This window comes from Balaenoptera ricei, chromosome 8 (genome assembly GCF_028023285.1).
Source record: "Balaenoptera ricei isolate mBalRic1 chromosome 8, mBalRic1.hap2, whole genome shotgun sequence".
Taxonomy (NCBI): Eukaryota; Metazoa; Chordata; class Mammalia; order Artiodactyla; family Balaenopteridae; genus Balaenoptera; species Balaenoptera ricei.
The window spans coordinates 106,009,379-106,027,786 of NC_082646.1; the positions used below are offsets into that span (position 1 = coordinate 106,009,379).

Below are 18,408 nucleotides of genomic sequence, written 5' to 3' on the forward strand. Positions count from 1 at the left end.
CCAGCCAGGGCTGGGACAGTAGGAGCTGCAACAGTAGTGGTCTTTATTAGAATAGAGGCTGCTGAGGGGGCAGGGGGCAGGGGGCGGAGGGAAAGAAATAGGGTGGCCAAGCCAGGCCCTGCTGCAGGCTTCTTAGAGCTGGGAGCGCGGTCCGGTAGGCCCAGACGAGTCTGTGGGCAAAGCCAGTAGGTCAGAGCATGTGGGCCATGGGCCTCCCCCAGCCTCCCAGGCTTGCCTCCCTGGCTTCCCTGCGTGGGGGTGAGCGGAGCGCGGGGTGAGCGGGTGTGTTAGTGGGCACGAGGTTAGTGGGCAGCCACACGGAGGGCCAGGCCCTGCTTACCAGTCCTGGTCAGGGTAGGCGGCGGGCTGCCGTCATGCTGGAAGGCAGAGGACAGTGAGAGCCCGCCCGGGGTGGATGGGGGCGGGGCGGGGCAGGGGCTGGCCGGGGCGCGCACCACGGGGTACGTACCGACGGGGAAGTAATGGGGGAAGCGTTGCCGGTAGATGTTTTCGTCCTTCTCCAGGAACACGCATATGATCAGCCGGTCCACCTGCGCCAGGGCCTGTTCAGCCTGGGCGGAAACCACCCACACCCCGGCTCCCCAGCTCCCTAGCTCCCCGGTCTTAACACCACCCCGCCCCAGCAGGTTTTCACCTGCCTCGCCCTTGGGGCGCTCTTCGACCTGAGTTTAGAGCTCAGGCTGCAGAAGGCGCTCATGGTGTGGTGTGCTATTGCCTTCTCGCACTACCCTGTGCCCTGGTTGCAGGGGAGGAAACAGCCCCGAGTAGAGGAGAGGGGACACAGAGAGCAATGGCAAGGCCTGAACCCCATGTACCCGGCACTCTGCACGTGACTGGTGGGGCTGGTCAGCGGGGCCGGGGTGCGCCCCGCCACCCACCCCCGTCCGGTCCTCTTGGCTGGGCCCAGGCCTCACCTTGTCCTTGTGCTGCTCCAGCCACTCGCGCAACGTGGTCAGCACTACCTCGGCCGCCGCCTCGTTGGGGTAGCCTGCGGACCGGACCCGGTGGGGCGGGAGTTGAGTCCCAAGCTCCCACCCGTCCCTCGCCGCTTTGCCTCGGCTCCCACCCACCCCTGTACCGGGCCCCACCCCTGCCCCGCCCTCCCGGGCCCCTCCCTGCGTCTGGGCCCACCTGCTGCCCACCCGCGCCCTTCCTCCTCTAGACCCCACTCACCAAACACTCCTGTGGAGATACAGGGGAACGCCTGGGGTGGGGGGGTGAGAAGGGATTGGGGACCGCGTCACTCTCCGCTCCGCCTCCCGCCAGGCCGTGCCCCACCCCCGGCTTCACGTCGCCCCCGCTCCCGCCGCCTGGCGCCCCTTACCACCGAGCGGAGCCGGTGCTCCAGCAGCAGGTCAAGGCTGCTCAAGTAGCAGCTGCGGAGCTCGGCAGCCTGGCTGGCGCTGGGCTCTCCGTGGGCGATGGGTCCCACCGTGTGGATGACATCTGTGGGAGGCGACGAGATCAGACCGGCCGGGGGCTCCGTCCGGTCCTCGGCTCTCCCTCCTGCCGGCCTGGGCCCTGGAGCGGACAGGAAACAAGCCCCCTCCTCCCCAAGTTCTGAGACTCCCCGGGGAAGGACCCCACCCAGGTCGGCACGCAGGTGTACCCTCGAGCCTCAGTTCACGCCTCCACAGACACAGGCAGGCCCACGCTGGGCCCCTCCCCACATCTGTAGGCACCCGGCTGAGGCAATGGGGCGTTGCCTCCTTAGCTCTTACCCTCCCTTCACGTCCTGGCCCCTCCCCAGCCTCCACGCATCCCCTCCCGCCACCGGCTTCCTGGGGAAGGCGAGGAGGGGCCAGGTCCTGGCACTTCAGAAGTGCCCCGGAGGAGGCCTCAGCAATTCTGTGGACGGTGCACCCCTGATCCCCAGTTACAGCACTCACACAGGCGCCCTGTCTGCGCCCCACCGGCGTGGGAGTGTCGGGGACTCACACTTGGCCGGCAGCCGATAGCCGCAGGTGATCTTGGCCTTGCCGGTCTCGCAGCTCTGAAGGGTCCTGCACTCGTCGGTGAGGAGGGGTCCGGCGGCCCGGTGGATGCAGCCGTCCACTGCAGGGGACGGGGCAGTGAGCCTTGGGGTTCCCCGCCTCCCACCTGAGCCCGTTTTACAGAGGAGGCCGAGGCCCACAGACCGAATACTCCCGATCCCCTGGCTGTGCTGGGACTCACAGGGCACCTCGCCTTTCTCCCGCGGCCTCCAGACGCTCCCTCACCTCTCCACCCCCTACCCCCACCCCTGGTCCCACACTTGTTTCACGTCTAGGGAAATCGAGGCGAAGACAGGGGCCAAAGAGGGCCCCGGCGGGAGCCGGCGCAGACCTGCCGGCAGGGGGCGCGCCCGGCCCGCCCTGCTCTTTCCTGGGCTCTCGGCAGGGGCGCGGGAGGGGTTGGGGTCTCCCCGGGCCGGGCAGAGGTGGCTCCGGGAGGCAGGGTCCGGGACGGCAGGAACCGCAGCCCGAGCCGGGCTAGGGGGAAGTCCGCCCTCCCAGCTCCGGCCCGGACGCCCCGCGGTGCCCCGCTACCAGTCACCGCCTCCGCGCCAGGAGCCCAGAGTCCCAAGGTCGACCTCCCAAGGCGAGGCCCCTCGGACCTACTTTACAAACTCTAAGACCCACTTTACAGACGCGGAAACTGAGGCCACCTAGTTACAAGAGGCAGATCCGATCCCGGCCTTGAGCTAGGTCTTACAGCTCCTTCCCTGCGCCACGCGGGGAAGGTGATCCGGCTCGCGCAGGTGTCTCCGGGAGTGCACCCCAGCTCGTTAACGAGCCGCCTCGTTAGTGCATCCGGCTTAATTGGGGCCGGGCCTGGGCTTGTTTATCCGAGGGCGGCTCTGGGGCTTCGCTAGCGACCTTGGGGACCCGGACCCAGATAAACAACTTGGGCGCGGGCGGAAGAGACTCTTCTCCTGTCCGACCTCGCTCCCGCGGCGCTGAGGGACAGGCGGGGTTCGGCCTTGTCCCTCACTGGCTGCCGCACCTTGGTAAGCCCTTTCCCCGCTCCCAGATTGTCCACTGCCTCATCTGAAAATTAGGCACAGTGACCGCGCCCCCCCCGCCCCCCCCCCCCCCACCCCGGCCTCAGGGGAGGCGTTAACATCCTGGCCAGGAGAACATGACCCACCTCTGGCAGGTCCCCAGCTCCGATTGCACCCTAGGCCTGTGCCAGGGGCTTCTTGGACACCGAGCTCAATGCTCTGCAGCAGGAAAGGACTATCATTTCCTCATTTTACAGATGCGCAAACCGAGGCCCTGGCTCCTTCATCACAGCCCCACCCTCAACATCTTGGCACAGGACCAGGGACACCAGCTGGACCACCCCCTTTTCTTCTGTTTTCTTTTATGCCCTGTGAGCCCAATTAAACCTAATTTTGCGACTTCACTCAGGGATGGCACCAGGCGATTTCCCAGAGCGTCCCAGGAGTGGGGGTGGGCGGGTTGGGTAGAGGAGTTGGGGGAACCCGGGGAGGGAATCTGGGACTGGGTCCCCCGCCTCCTCCTCTCGGGCAGGGATGAGGACGGTGGCACCCAATGGGAGGGGGCGGAGAGTGTGGCACAGTGGGTGTACAGCGTCCACGTGCAGTGTGTCTGTTCTGGGTGGGGGTGCCAGGCGACCCACCCAGCACGGTGTGCCACAGCAGGGGCTGTGGAGCTGGGCAGCCTGAGTTCAGATGCCAGCTCTGCCGGGCACATTTGTGTGACCCAGGGCACTTAACCTCTCTGGACCTCGATTGCCCCATCTGTAAAATGGGATAATACTAGTACCCACCTCATAGGAGTATTGGAAGGATTAAGTTAATTCCTGTAACATGCTTAAGGCATGAGTGAAGGTGACGCCAGTGTTGGCTATTACTAGGTAAGTGAGACTGTATGGGCGGGTGCCCAATGTGTATATACCAGGGAGCGGGGCGGAAGGTAGCGTACAGGGTTAGCACAGGGACCTGCCGGAGCCGGCTCACCTGGGGACCTCCCAGCCCTGCCCCAGTGGTCTCATCCACTTGGCACCTGGTTGCCTGCCATCTCCCCGTGCTGTCCACCCTGCAGGCGACCTTGGCCCACTGTGGGGGCCGTGTGGAAGTGGCTCTCAGCGAGATCTGTGTTTGAGGGACTTATTGTTTCCTGCAGAAGTGGACGGGCCTGCAGCCAAGCGTTTGGGGCTGACCTGGGGGCATGAGGGGGGAGGCGGAGGGAGGAATTGGCGCTGGCAGAGCCCTCGGGCTGGAGTCCCCCGAGCAGCATGCAGAACAGGGCCGGGCCGTGTGCAGGTGCCCAGGGAGCAGTTCTCCCAAAGCAGAGCTGAGGGACAGGCCTGGGGTTCCAACCCTGCTCACCCTTCCCCCAAGAAGCCAGTGCCCAGACTGGCCCTGGCACTCAGGGTTTCAGCAGCCAGGCCCCCTCCTGCCCCTGCTCCCTGTCCACACAGCAGCCTGTGGCTCTCCCATCCCTGAGTGCCAGAGGAGGCCCCCAGCCCAAAGGGCTGCCCTTCCCATGTCTCCACCATGACCTGCACCTCCCCTGGCTCTGACCCCCAGGCCCGGTCCCGGCTCTTCCTTGGGCTAAGCTGAGCCCTGGAGACCAGAAGGAGGAGGCTCCCTGGGGTCCCATCCAAAGACAATGTCCTTCCTCCCCACTCCCCACCTGACCCTGGGGCAGCTGGCCCTTGGGCCTGCCTGGTTAGGGGGTGCCCCAGTTCATACCAATTGACCTTCGGTCCCCTCCCTGGTCAGCCACATCCAAAAACCCTCTAAAGCAACTATACTCCAAAAAAATTAAAAAAAACAAAAACAAAAAACCCTCAAAGCTCCAACTTGACCCCCACCTCACTCAGAGTCAGCAGAAAACCTGGGGTCTCTCCTGGGGAGACTGAGCCCACATGGGTGGTAGGGCCTTCCTCAGATGTCCCTCCACTAAGGTCAAGGCTGAATCCTTCCTCTCCCGGAAGATGGCCCTAAGGCCACTCTGCCTCCATCCTCAGCCTCCCCCTCGCTCCTCCACCTTTAAGGTCCCAGATCTGGCTCCTTAATTTCAGCCTCAACAGCTTCTTCTTTTTTTTTTTTTTTTTTTATAAATTTTTAAAAATTTTATTTATTTATTTTATTTTTGACTGCCTTGGGTCTTTGTTGCTGCACGCGGGCTTTTCTCTAGTTGTGGCGAGCGGGGGCTACTCTTCATTGCGGTTCATGGGCTTCTCATTGGGTGGCTTCTCTTGCTGCAGAGCATGGCCTCTAGGCCCGTGGGCTTCAGTAGTTGTGGCCCTCGGGCTCAGTAGTTGTGGCTTGCGGGCTCTAGAGCGCAGGCTCAGTAGTTGTGGCTTGCGGGCTCTAGAGCGCAGGCTCAGTAGTTGTGGCGCACGGGCTTAGTTGCTCCGTGGCATGTGGGATCTTCCCGGACCAGGGCTTGAACCTGTGTCCCCTGCACTGGCAGGCAGATTATTAACCACTGCGCCACCAGGGAAGTCCCTCAACAGTTTCTTGGTGAGCAAGGCGCTGAGCCATGTACATCCACCGTCTTATTTGGGCCTCACAGCCTGGCTGTGCTATTATTTTTCCTGCTTTAGAGAAGAAGAAATTGAGGCACAGAGAGGGTGAGAGACTTGCCCAAGGTCACACAGCTGGACTGCTCTACTTCCTCTAGGACCATGAAAGGACCTGTCTCTCCGTTCCCATCCTGAGCCTCCCTCCCACCCTGGCTGTCTGTCTACTGTTTGCCCTCCTCACCCAAACACTTTGGGAAGACGTTTTGTCTACAGCTGCTGTCTCCTCACTGCTGGCCCCTGCCCCCTCCCCACATCTACATATCCCCCTCCCAACAGAGGGACTGCTTTGGGGACCTTTGGTTGCTGAGCTGTCTGGGACCACTCCTCTTGCACGACTGTTCAGCTGCACCCACAGGCTGACCACTAACTGTCTCCATCCGATCCAGCAAGGCTGCCTTGGAGACCTGCTCTCCCCGTCCTCCTGCCTCCCTGATCTCTTCTGTCTGGGGGCCCTGTCTGCCCTCTCTCTGTTCCAGCCCTGACTCTCCGCCCTGGTCCAGGCACGTCCCCCAGAGAAGCCAGCCGCCCCTGCTTGGAAGCCCACCCCAGCCTCCTGCCATCGGTGTGGCCTCCACAGCCCTGCACTGAGCCTTCAGGAGCATCAGCTCAGACTCAGCCCCTGCCTCACAAGTCCAGGGCCGGGAGGGCGCTGGGAGAGGGCAGGGCCTGGAGCCGGGCCCTCCTGGGAGCCAGTGGAGGTGAAGCAGACAGGCTCCCGTGGGGGCCATTTGCCAAGGCGCTTAGGATATTTTGGCCGCTATTTAGAGTGCTGTAATATTCATGAAGGGAAGATTAGATATTTAAATTTATTCAGCAATAAATGCATCTCAGTGGGGGAGCATTCCTCATGCTAAACAAACAAGCAAGCAGGGGCTAATTAATTATTTACAGGAACACAAGGAGGCCTGTGGCCTGGGGGAGAGGAGGGCAGCTGTGCCCCTGACAGAGGGCAGGAGACCCTGGCTGGCCCTGGGCCTACCACTCCATCTCCCCCCAATTCCCCTCCACTGTCCTGTGGGTCTGGCCGCCCTGCTCGCCCCCTTCTGGGATTTCTCTTTCCAGAAATCCTGCCCACAAGCTTGCCAGTAGCTTTGGGCCAGTCACTTAGCCTCTCTGAGCCTCAGAACTGGCCTCAGAAAGTTTGTGGGGAGGACTGAGGTTTGCTGAGAGGTGGCCGGGGGGCGGTGGGAGACTAAAGGCCAGAATTATTAAGCAACTCGTCCAAGATCTCACAGTTACAGGAGAGCAGATGCTCAGAGCCGCTTCCCCAGCCTCCATCTCACAGGAACAGGGACAAAAGCTCGTGGAGGCAAAGCCACTCTCAGCCAGGTAGGGGTTGTGAGGCCTTGCCTGGGCAGCCCCCAGCCCTACCCTGTGGGCTCCTGTGGGTCCGCAGGGCAGCGGAGGGAGAGGATGGGCCTGAGCAGTGCCCTCCCAGGGTGCCAAGTCTCAGAGCCTCTGAAAGGAGCTCGCTGGGGCTGTGTGGGCCACGCCTCCTGGTAGCAGAGCAGACCTGGCCCCGAGAGACCCAAGGCTCCCTCCCCCCAGCTCTCCCGCCACTCCGCTGGGTCACTTCACCTCCCTGCGCCTCAGTTTCATCTGTACAAGCTCAGTAACAGCACCTCCCTCTGCATTTGGTGTGAGCGTTCAGTGCGAGATGGTACCAAAGGGCCCTGCACGTTATCACATGTCGCCCCATTTTACAGATGGGGAGACCGAGGCACAGCCACGGACTCCGTAGGCAGAAGACTCCTCTGTCCCTCATGCTCTTGGGGTCCCCTTTGCCCAAGGGATGGGACACACTGCCAGGTGGAAATGTCACCCAGAAAGCCCTGGCAGAGAGAGGGCTGGGGAGGCAGAGGGGTGAGCTTGAGGCCCATGGGGCCAGGGGAGGGGTGCACCTCTCGAGCCCGGGAAGGCACCTGGGTCTGGGCCCTCGGGACCACCTCCCACCTAGACGTCTCACCCCGCAGGCCCCAGGGGCTGGGCGCCCGGCCTGAGAGCCCTCCCACTCCAACCACCTCCCACTCCAACCACCTCCCACTCCAACCACCTCGGCGCAGCCTGAAGCTGCCGCCCATCCCAGCCACCTGCACAAACGCCGAATGCCAGGGCTGAAAGGGGGCAGAAGCCTGAGCCGCTGCACTGCCAGGCCCCTAACCTGCAGGGGGCAGGCCCAGCCATAAAGCCTGGCCAAGTGACCCAGGCCAGGGCCTCGGGCCCCCTTCTCTCTGGCCCTTCCTACCCTCTTCATCTCTGGCCTCCACCTTCCTCCCAGGCCCAGGCCGAGACTTGGGATCCTCAGCCCCACATGATACCCCACTGCCAGAACTGCCTCGGCCTCTGCCTACACCCTCCTGGTCACTCATTCAGTCAACAAACCCGTGCCAGCCCCCGCTCTGTGCTAGCCTTGGGCTCATCCCACTGTGGGGGGCGGGATGCAGAGCCCGCCCTCGTCAGGACCCACCCTCGAGGGGCCAAGGCGGGTGGGTGCCCCAGGGAGAAGATGGATGAACGACAGCTCCGCGATGTGATCTGAAATTCATTACGGGGTGAGATCAGCTCCTTAAATGGGGATTTGAAAACATTAGGGCTTCATTATGTACACAACGGCAGCACCTCATTCATCATGCAAAAATCACTCCCGTTATTAAAAATCCCTGTGGCAGCTGCAGGCAGGGGCTTGGAAGCATCTTGCCCGCTGGGGGCGGGGCACGGGCCCCAGAGGCCGAAGCTGGCGTCCCCGCCCTTCTCTCTCCCACCCAGGGAGGGCTGGCTGAGGGGTGGGGGTGGGGAGCGCGGTTCAGCTCAAGGGACTTGGTGCCTCAGTTTCCTCATCTGCAAAATGGAGATGCTAACGGTACGCGTGTCCCACAGTGCTGTGACGGGGGTGAGATTCTGCAGGGAGAGCCCAGCAAGGCGCTGGCACCCCCGCAGGGAGCGCTCCACACGCCTGGCAGCTGTTAGCACCTCCTCCTCCTCACCGGGGCCTTTACTTGGGGGACCGTATCACTCCCCTGCTCATGAAACCTCCCATGGCTCCCACAAGTCCATGAAATAAAATCATCAACGCTGAGCAAGGCTGGGGCTCCCTCCGGCCTCCGCGTGCCTCCCCCACCATCCTCGACACAGGCATTGGGCAGTGGGGAGGTGGACCCGCCAGGCGCCAGGCCCTGGGTGAGGGAGGCGAAGTGCGGCTCTAATATCACTGCAGTGAAACGGCAGAAGGAAACACACTCCAGAGCCAGAGGAGAGGGAAGGGAGCTGGGCAGGCATGGGTGCGGTTCAGGGTTGGGAAGGTGCCTCTGAGAAGGTGGCATCTGAGCAGAGCCCTGAGTGATGAGAAGAAAGGCTTTGGGGAGGTCAGGGGAGGAGGGGTCCAGGCAGAGGGCTCAGCAGGGCAACAGGGGGAGAGGTGGGAGGGGAGGGCTGCATCAGCAGGAACCATTGCAGTGGGAAGGTGCCAGCAGGGCAGGAGCATGGTCTGAGATGGCCTCTGGGGCCCTTTGCTGTGCCCTCGTCCAGGAATGCCCTTCCCCTCTCTGCCGCAGCACGGCCCCCTGCCCCAGACAACTTCTGGCCACACCCGTCCCATGCACCCCCCTGCCGCAGCCTGGCACGGAGCCGTGCTCAGGATTGGCTGGTCGGCCCACACGGCCTGGCCTGGAGAGGGCCATGGGGGCCCCCTGTCTGCCTGCTGTGCCAGGCCCCAGCTAATCGGAGCAGAGCCGGGAAGCAATCACAGATCAGCGGCGCTGGGCGATGGAGATAGTGCCAGGTGGAGGTGCGCGGGATGGCAAATGAGCTGGGCAGAAGTCGAGGCCTGAATCCTGAGGGCGAGTGAGCAGGAGAGAGCAAGAGGTGGAGAGAATGCACGTGCCGGAGGAGCCGGCGTGGAGGAGAGAGACAGAGAGATGGAGCGAGAGTGAGACGGCAAGAGACAGACCGAGTGGGGGCGAGGGAGACTCAGACGGAGACAGAGAGAGGAAAGAGGGTGCCCCCCGCCCCCTGGACTCATGGGTCCCTGTGTGGAGAGAGGAGAGGCTGGGCCCCGGGTGGCAGGTTCTGCCCGAGCCATGTGCCTGCGTGGTGGGTGGGGGAGGAATGCACACAGATACCTGGGCTGTGGGGAGGTGCCCCTGGGCATGGCTGGGTCACCAACAGGTCCCCACTGAGCACCTACTGTTTTCCAGGAGGTGGACAGACAGACGCCCTGTGCATGCCCCTTAGTGGGGGAGTCTGATGGGGAGCAGTTGGTACTTAATCACACGAACAAGAGTCTGATTTTCAAGGATGACAGAATACTGGCCCAAGAGGGGCAGTGGCTGCTGTGTCCCAGTGCCTGCTGTGTTCCAGCACTGAGGACAGTGCCAGGAACGTGGCAGGCCCCTCAGCAAATAGAGCAGTGTGTGGGCGTGTGTGGGCGTGTGTGTGTGTGTGTGTGTGTGTGTGTGTGTGTGTGTGTGTGTGTTGGGGGGCTGCTGGTGGGAGGGGCTGCCCTGACATGGAGATAACTAGGTGGGAAGGTGTGGTGGGCGGGCACAGGAGCAGCATGTGCAAAGGCCCTGTGGCAGGAGAGGGCTATGCCGGGAGCCGAGCCACCTCTGGCTTCTCCCTGGTGGGAGATGCCTGGGACCCTGCAGTGTAAGGGACGCACACATGGACTTGCAGTGTGGGCATAGGGAGGAGGGCGTGCAGAGCCGATAAGCAGGAGGGCAGGGTGGCTGTGCCCTCACAGGCCTGCAGGTTTGGGTGGCCTGCTGACCTCCGGAAGGGAGGGTCCTTGGCAGTGGCTGTGTGTGGACGGGGCTCCATCCTGCCCTGCCCCTGCCAGGGACCTGCCTGACCCCAGCCGCCCACCCCTTGGGCTGGCCCCCGGGGCTCTGGACAGGCGGGGGCAGAGATGGCCGCTGCAAGCAGAGGAAGGCGGCCCTGAATTAATCTGTCACTAAAGCTTGGCCGTGGCAGGCGCAGTCATGATTTAGATGAATAATTGAAACGCTCCGATACATTTATTATCCCTTTAGTGCGAAAGTGGCAGAGAAAGACGAGGGGTAATTGAAAAAGAGTGCACAAATCTCCACCAGAAGGCTGGCTCCTTATCGCCGAGTAAACATTTCAGTCCCAATAAACAGGAGAGACACGCGTCAGGGCCCTGTCGATTCCCATCCTGATTTAGGTCCCGCCTCCCTTCCTACCATACAATAGGAGAGTGTTTGTTCACAAAAATTTTTTATCGAGCCAGTAAAAGGCTCTCCAGGAAGGAGGCGGGAGCAGGAGTGGGTCTGGCAGTCCCCAGGCCTGAGGATCCGGCTGGGTAGCTGCCCCAGCCCTGTCAGGTCTCCCCACCGCAGACACTGGGCTCTCTACCTGGTGGGCCTCTCCATCCCTCTGTACCCGACGAACTCCTATGCAGTCTTTGGGACCCAAGTCAAATGCCCCCTCTGTTGGGAAGACTTCTACCAAAATGGATCTCTTTGAGGGCAGGGTCAAGTCCTGAGTCCCAGGGTTTGACACAGGTGTCCTCCCCAGCTCCATATACACACACACTCAGAAAGAGTGCTGGGAAGGAATGGGGAGTGGGGGGCCTTCACTGTGTTATCACACCACCTACCTTGGCCTCAGGGCCTGGTGGGTGTCCAACCCCAGTGAGGCAGGCCCAGGGGCCCTGGACCCTTTGGGTTAAGTCCTTTAGGCCCCAGCAGCCCCTGGGGGTTCCCACTGAGGTTTAGGGTGCCATAAGACTCCCCTACATACTTGCTGTAAACACTGCGGTTCCCTGCACCAAAGCCCCGCAGGCCAGCCTCAGCCCCCCTTTCAAGAGCTCCTTTCTGAACTGATAGCTACCCTCCCCCAACAGGACTGTATGAGAACCCCGGGGCGGGCTGTTAGTCCCCAGCTCCTAGGGCAGCACCCAGCACACAGGGGTGCAACTAACCATCCCACAAAGGCTGATCTAGGGGCTTGGAATCCCCTGAACCCTGTTCCTGGGGAGAGTATGTTCTAGTGGGGAGAAAGGCAATAAAAATAAGCACAAAACACAAGCATGTTGAAAGGGCATCCGTGCTCTGGGAACAGGCACAGGACAGGGGAGAGGATCAGCATGGAGGGCTGGGCTGGCTGGGGGAGTTTTCAACAGAGTGGCCAGGGCAGGCTGAACGGGACCAGTGCTTGTTAAATGCATGGGTGGTGGCTGGATAGGTAAATGGGTAGTGATGGGAAGTTGGGGGTGGGTAGAGGCCTGAACCCCTGCAGGGCTGGACTTGGGAGAAGAGGGCACCTGGGAAGACCAGGGTCTGTCTGGGCAGGGTTAGATGGGGACCCAGACCCCCCAGTCCCAGGCTGCCCCTGCCTGTGCCCTCCCTCCTGGCAGGTCGGGGCGTTAAGGCTGGATGGACCAGGGGGCGGTAGAGGGTACAGGTGGCAGATGTGAGAGCAGAGGACATCCCGGGGGCCCAGGGCCTGTTACCATTCCCATCCCAGGTGGGCGCCAGGCCCCCCCAAGCCCCAGCCTCTCCCTATCCCCTGTCCCCTCCCTGCCACCTCCGCCTTGTTCCAATCACATTAGCAGAGCGACAGCCCCAGTGAGCACTGGCGGCGGCTCCATAAATCTCGGCCGGCGTTAAAAGGCTGGACTCCGGGCCCACTTCCTCCTGGGTCCTGGCCCACCCCATCCATCTCTGCGTCGGTCAGGCTGCGCTTGGGGCCTGCTCCAGCCTCCTCTCACCCTCAGTGCTGCAGGAAAGGGAGCTAGAGGGACCCCACTGGGCCTCCCCCCTCAATCTGGCCAGAGCAGCTGTCCTTTGACCTCCCAGAGTGAGGTCACCAGGCCATCTATGAGTCACTCCCTGCCCTTCCTGAAACCTCAGTGGCTCCCACTGCCCTCATCAGCAAGTCCTTTGCTTGACATGTAAGGCTGTCTGTCCCTGCCTTTACCTGTAGTTCATTCATTCATTTATTTATCAACCATTTATTGAGCACCGACTGTATGCGCCAGCCCCAGTCCTAAGTGCTGGAGATACAGTCATGCCTTCTGGAGCTATCATTCTCCGCGGGGAGACAGCCAATAAACAATGAACATAATAAACAAGTAAATTATATAGCACATTAGGAGAGAGGTGCTTGGAGGAAAATAAAAACTAGAGCAGTGTGAGGGGCCTGGGGAGGTGGGGCAGGGGCAGGGAGCTGCAATTTCGAGGGGTCAGAGTGGGCCTCACTGAGTAGACGGCACGCAAGTAAACACTTGCAAGAGGTGAAGGGAGCAGCCACATGGCTCTCTGCGGAAGAGCGTTCGGGGCAGAGGGAAGAGCCAGTGCAAAGGCCCTGAGGCAGGAGTGGGCCAGGTCTGTTCCAGGAACTGCAGGGAGGTCGGTGCGGCTGGCACAGAGTAGAGAGGGCCAGGCAGTCTGACGGGCGGCTGGAGACCCTGTGGGCCGTGGGAAGGAGGTGAGGTGAGAGCCCTGGCAGAATTTTGAGCAGAAGAGGGGTGATGACCTGACTTAGGACTTATAAGTCCCACACCTTTCTGCGATCCTTTGCCTTCCTAACTGAACGGCTAAAAATCCAGCTCCGCACGTGGTCTCTGAGGCCCCTGAGTCCTCTCCCGTCTCCCCTCCTCCCGGCTGGGCTCTGACCACTCCAGTCTTCGGAGTCTCCCCGAATGCCCCACGCTCTCCCTCACTCCAGGCTTCACCTGTGCCGTTCCCTCTGCCCAGCACACCCTTCCCACTGCTCTTCACCGGCTGCCTTCTACCCATCCCTTGGGTCCCAGTGGAGGCACCATCTCCTCCAGGAGCCTCCCTGGTCCCCGGACACTGAGGCTGTACTCCTCACTGAGCACCCGGCCCAGCGCCCCCCGATCGCACAGACCACCCTGCGTTGTGGTGGTGCTCCCGTCTGGCCTGTGAGCTTGAGGAAGCAGGGACCAGGCTCCTTTGGTGCCCGGCAGATCTGTCCAGGCACTTGGCTCAGAAGAGGGTCCTAGATGGGCCTGTCTGTGGACCCCCAGTCCCCAGTGAAGCCACCTCATTCTGTGAGGCCGCCAGGGTAGCTGTGACCTCCACAGGGACAGCTGGAGGAGAAGCAGGGGAGGGAGGGAGGGAGGGAGGGAAAACGTCTCTAAACACAAACAGGCTCCCCGCGCCCCCCCCCCCCCCCCGCATCCTGCATCCTGGCCGGTCATCAACAGCTCTTAACGCTGCTCTTATTTATTCCTGACCTTCTATGCCCCTTTTATTTTTCCCCTTTTAAAACCTGGCCTGGGCCCTGCCACGACTGCCGTAAGCGCACCCTGGGATTTATCCGACGGCGCATTAACCCCTGACCCTAGCTCACCAATCTTACGGCTGCCTGCACAGACAGCGGGCGGCCCCGCCAGCCGGGGGGTGAGGGGCTGGGGCCGAGCGGCTGGTGTGGCCAGCCTGTGCTGGCCTGGCCGGGCCCCGGGGCCATAGGGGCTGTCCCCCCGCCCCTCCCCGCCGGCACCTGCTGACCTTGCCCTGTGCCCCTGGGGGCCGGGCCCACGCTGACTTCCAACACCCTGCCCGCCTGGCCTGCCGGAACCCCTGCTTCCTCGTGGTCCTTGACAACAGTGAACACACACGCATTGCATTCTCGTGGGCTTAACCGTTGGCGGAGCTCCCCCTGACTTGATGAGAACTTGTCCTGGCGGCAGAGCCGCCCTGCAAGGTTGCAGAGACGCTAATTTTGCCCTCACAGGTGGCGAAACTGAGGCCAAAGGAGCGCAGGGCTGGCCGAGGGCCCGTGGGCGTCAGGGGAAGGGCTGGGCTTTCCCCACCACACCTGTGCCCCGGCCCCGCAACGACCCGGTCCCAGGCCCAGTCCCTTTGAAAGCTCAGGGAGCCCTCCAGCCCCCAGTTACAGACCAGGAGGCCTCTGCTCAGAGGGTGGGGACCTACCCCAGTCACCCAGTGCTGAAGCAGCCGGGCCTGCCAGCCAGGTGTCCGGCTTCATCCACAGTGAGGGCGACGCCGGGCAAGGCCGATGGGGTGGGAGGCGGTAAAGAAGGGCAGAGATGGAGAAATGGGAACGGCGCACCGTGGGGACCGGGGGGAAGGCTGTGGGGAAGGCGCATGGCAGCCAGCTGGGCTCCGCGGGTGAAGGGGCCAGGAGGAGAGAAGCAGACCCCCAGCCAACCCCCAGGCCGCAGGAAGGGCGTACTCACCGCCGCCGCCTCCGAGCAGGGAGCTGTTGGCTGCAAGAGAGAAAGACGAAGGCGGTCAGTCAGGGAGAGGTTGGTGGGGCATGCAGCTGCGTGGAGGGGGCGATGGGGGGCTGCCAGCCAGGCCCGAGGGCCAGCCCGGGTCCCTGGACACAGGGTCCCTGAAGCAGGGGCAGATAACCAGGAGGTGGAGGGGGCTGGGACTTCCTCTCCAGCTGAGGCTCCCAATGGGCCTGGGTTTGGTAGGGTGGTGGGAGTGGGAGGCACCATGGTCGGGTCCGCTCACCCCAGAAGCAGCTGCATGTGGGGTCTAGAGTGGCAGACGACCCTCGGCCGCACGTATCCTTCATTCACTCGTTCTTTCTTTCTTTTTTTTTGGCTGCACAGTGCAGCATGTGGGATCTAAGTTCCCCGACCAGGGGTCAAACCCGCGTCCCCTGCATTGGGAACATGGAGTCTTAACCACTGGACCGCCAGGGAAGTCCCACGCTCATTCTTTCTTCCCACAGGGTCTCCCGAGCCCCTCTGTGCCAGGCCTGGTGTAGAGATGCGGAGCTCACAGACTGTGGGGGACACAGAGCTGCGGCCACTAGGAACAAACTGCATCGCTGCAGCCGTGGTAAGTGCCGCCCAGGGGATGACTGTGAACCAGGGCTGGGAGCCTCATGGACGACAGCACTCACGTGCGAGGTCAGCACCCCACCCCGGGGCAGCGCAGGGAGGGCCCAGGGCACTGGGACTGGAACCGGACCGGAACAGATGGGTGACTTGTGAAGGTCAAGGAAGAGAGAGGGCTCCTCAGCTCCGCCGGCCCCTGGCCCCCCGCACCCTCGACCAGAGCTGGACCGCCAGCTGCCGCGGCTGCCCTGTCCGTCTCGCTCTGCCTGGCCAGCTGCCCTCTCCGGCCTCCCCAGGGGCCGACGCAGGGGCGAAGTGAGGCTGGCAGCCTCTCCATCAGAATGTGAGGGCTGTGCAAGTCAGCGCCCCCTCCCAGCCTGGCCTCCAGCTTCCGGCCACACAGCTGCCTCTGTGTGAAGCACTGATGCTAATGAGTGCAAGTGATGGGTGAGACAGGGCAGGTGCGTTCCCCAGGCCCAGGTGTTGCCCGGTGGGGAGATGGGTCAGCTGTGCCTCAGCCCCTCTGGCCCCACGGGTCCTGGCTCCCAGGCGGGGCCTCCAGCTCCGACACCGCTGTGGCATCCCTCCCTGCCTTCCCAGGTCCTGTTGCAGCCCCTCTGTAAGAGGGGGACCCGGAAAAGAGCCCAGGCCAGGAATGGGGGCCGTTTGTGAGCCGGCCCAGCCGTAGGCCCGGGGTGCGGCGCGGAGGCTGTGGGCGCTGCTAAGCGGTGTCGGGTGGCTCTGAGTGGCTGGTCTCCCAGAGCTGACAGCTCTTCGCTTGGGGAATAATTAATTCCACAGCCCGAAAACCCAGGGCTGCAAGTTGCCACGTTACTTGCAAGATTAATACAAGCAGCTAATTAAGATGGAGAGGCGAGGAGCGGCTGGGCGCTCCCAGAGCAGCGCTGGGGGGCCGCCGGGAATGTGGGCGGAGGCGGGCTGAGCAGGCGGGTGAGGCAGCCAGAGCCGGAGCCGGAGGGAGAGCGCGAGGAGGAGATGGACCACGCGGGACACCCAGGCAGACGTGGCAGGCCGCTGGGGGCTGGGCCCGCAAAGGCTTGGAATGTGGCCTCTGCCCCAGGAATGCACGTCACCAATGACCGAGCGAGGGCTATTTGCCAGGCACAGACTGACCCCATTCACTATCATAACAAAGCCACAAGGGCAGTGCTACTGCTCCCATTTTACAGATAAGAAAACCAAAGCTCAGAGGTTGAGCTGCGTGGCGGCAGGATTGGAACAGGCTCTGTCTGACTCCAAAGCCAAGCCACAAAGCAGGCCAACCTCGAAGCAGACTGCTGAGGGACTGTGGGAGGGAGGCTTCCCCGGCCCGCCCCTGCCTCCCCCCCCCCGCCGCCCCCCAGGGCTGGGGCCCGCCTCCTCCACATCGGGCAGAGCACACAGCAGGCCCCTCTGATGCAGTCTTGACCCGCCTCCCGCCCCAGCAGGTTGGCTGCAAAGACGAGGGGTCGGACGTCCGGAGAGCTCTGCCTTGGAGCCAGCGCGGGAGACCCCGGCATCTTAGGTCGGCGCGGGTCCAGCTCCCGGCCCCCTTGGCTCCCAGGGCAGTCCTGGCGGCTGTCGGAAGTTGCCCTCCACCGCCCTTCCCTGCCTCCCCCCATCACCTCTCTCTCTTAATTAATACCGGCCGCAAACGAGCTGGCTCCCGCTGGTGGAGAGCTCAGTGTCAAATGCACTGGCAGCGAGCCTCAAAGGGGCGGGAGGGGAGGGGCACCGACCTGCTGTTTTGCAGGCCCCTTTGGAAGGAGATGCCAACATCCACCTGCCCTGCACCCCCTAAACCCCACCGAGTGTGGCCCTGCCCGGGTGAGGGGACTGGGGTGGATTGGCCCGATGTCTCATCCAGGGGCTGAGGAGGGAGGTGAGCCTGGGGCAGAGGCTGAGCTGGGGGAAGGGGGGACCAGGTAGCCAGGTGGCATTACCTGCCACAGGTGGGAGAGGAGGTATGGCCCAGCACTGGGGGCTCAGAATCAAGCTGCACGGAGGACCTGGTCACCAGCCTGTCCCCAAGTTCAGCAGGTAACCCAGGAGGCCGGTCTGCAGTGTCCCCTTCCCCCAGCCCACCATGCCCGGCAGTCCCATGGCGGGGCTCAGGGGGAAGGGCTGCAATCTGATGGTCTAGACCCCGTTCTCCTGCTCCTCTCTCCCTTAGGCCCCTGTCTGGCCCTCTCCCCAGGGGCCTGGACACCTGGTCACATGGTGCCCCTATAGGGATGCCCGAGGCACTCACAGTTGGGAGGATGGCCTGGAGGCTTGGGGGGAACACGGAAAATGGGGAGCAGTACCAAAGATACAACAGGCGGTCCCCTGGGTGTACCGCCCAGCCTCCCATCCAAAGCAGGGCAGTTTCAGGCCTTCCTGCTCCCCGGCCCGGGCCGGCCCTTCCCACCTCACCTCACCCACACGCTGGCCTTGAGTCTCCAGCTCCTCCCCTTTCTGCCGCCCCGCCGCCCCCATGCTCCCCTCAGTTTGGTTTGAGGCTCTAAATCACAACTGGTCATTAGTCCATTTTTCCGATGAGGAAACTGAGGCTCACAGCGTGACTGGTGAGGGGAGGAAAGGAACCAGGATGGCTGGTTGTCACACCCATTTTCTTAACCCCTGCACCCTCCCTCTGTCTGAAAGGGCTTCCTTGTTGAGGCAGGGTGATGGGCGAGCAAGACGTGGACGAGCACTGGACCTCAGGTCCAAACCAGAGTCTGTAACACAGCCCCACCCAAAGGACCCAAACCTGCCCCAGCAAAGCAGGGTCATCAGGCTTGTGAGGCAGGGCCCACGCCTGGCCCTAGGGTTTGAGCGGGGCTTGAGGCTTGTTCTAGCTTTGTGGTGGGCGTAGGCTCCTGGGCCAGAGTGTGCGCCTCTGGGGCTGTGAGATGCCTGGTCCGACGCCTGCCATCCGAGTTGGCTTGTCGGCCCCCATGCAGGACGAGGTGGTCCAGCCCTGCCGCGGCCCCTGCCCGTGGATGTGCCTGTGCCGTGCTCTGTTGGACACGATTAACTGGCTAGGAGCCTCAGTGCTGTGCCTG

At 62.8% G+C, this 18,408-nt stretch overlaps 1 protein-coding gene across 2 annotated transcripts in view; it reads right to left on the bottom strand.

The window, feature by feature from the left end:
* Window positions 1–26: 26 nt before the first annotated feature.
* Window positions 27–18,408, bottom strand: part of MACROD1 (mono-ADP ribosylhydrolase 1) — a 153,327-nt gene continuing 134,945 nt past the window's right edge. Inside the window, exons 4-11 of one of the 2 annotated variants that reach the window (XM_059929781.1) lie at window positions 14,747–14,776; window positions 1,960–2,076; window positions 1,346–1,467; window positions 1,195–1,225; window positions 936–1,009; window positions 470–551; window positions 341–377; window positions 27–170 (exon numbers count right to left, since the gene is read on the bottom strand). In XM_059929781.1, coding sequence (XP_059785764.1) covers window positions 373–377; window positions 470–551; window positions 936–1,009; window positions 1,195–1,225; window positions 1,346–1,467; window positions 1,960–2,076; window positions 14,747–14,776 — 461 coding nt within the window. In that variant the 3' untranslated portion in view covers window positions 27–170; window positions 341–372. The remainder of the gene's footprint in view (window positions 171–340; window positions 378–469; window positions 552–935; window positions 1,010–1,194; window positions 1,226–1,345; window positions 1,468–1,959; window positions 2,077–14,746; window positions 14,777–18,408) is intronic. The other variant, XM_059929782.1, reaches the window with a different exon arrangement.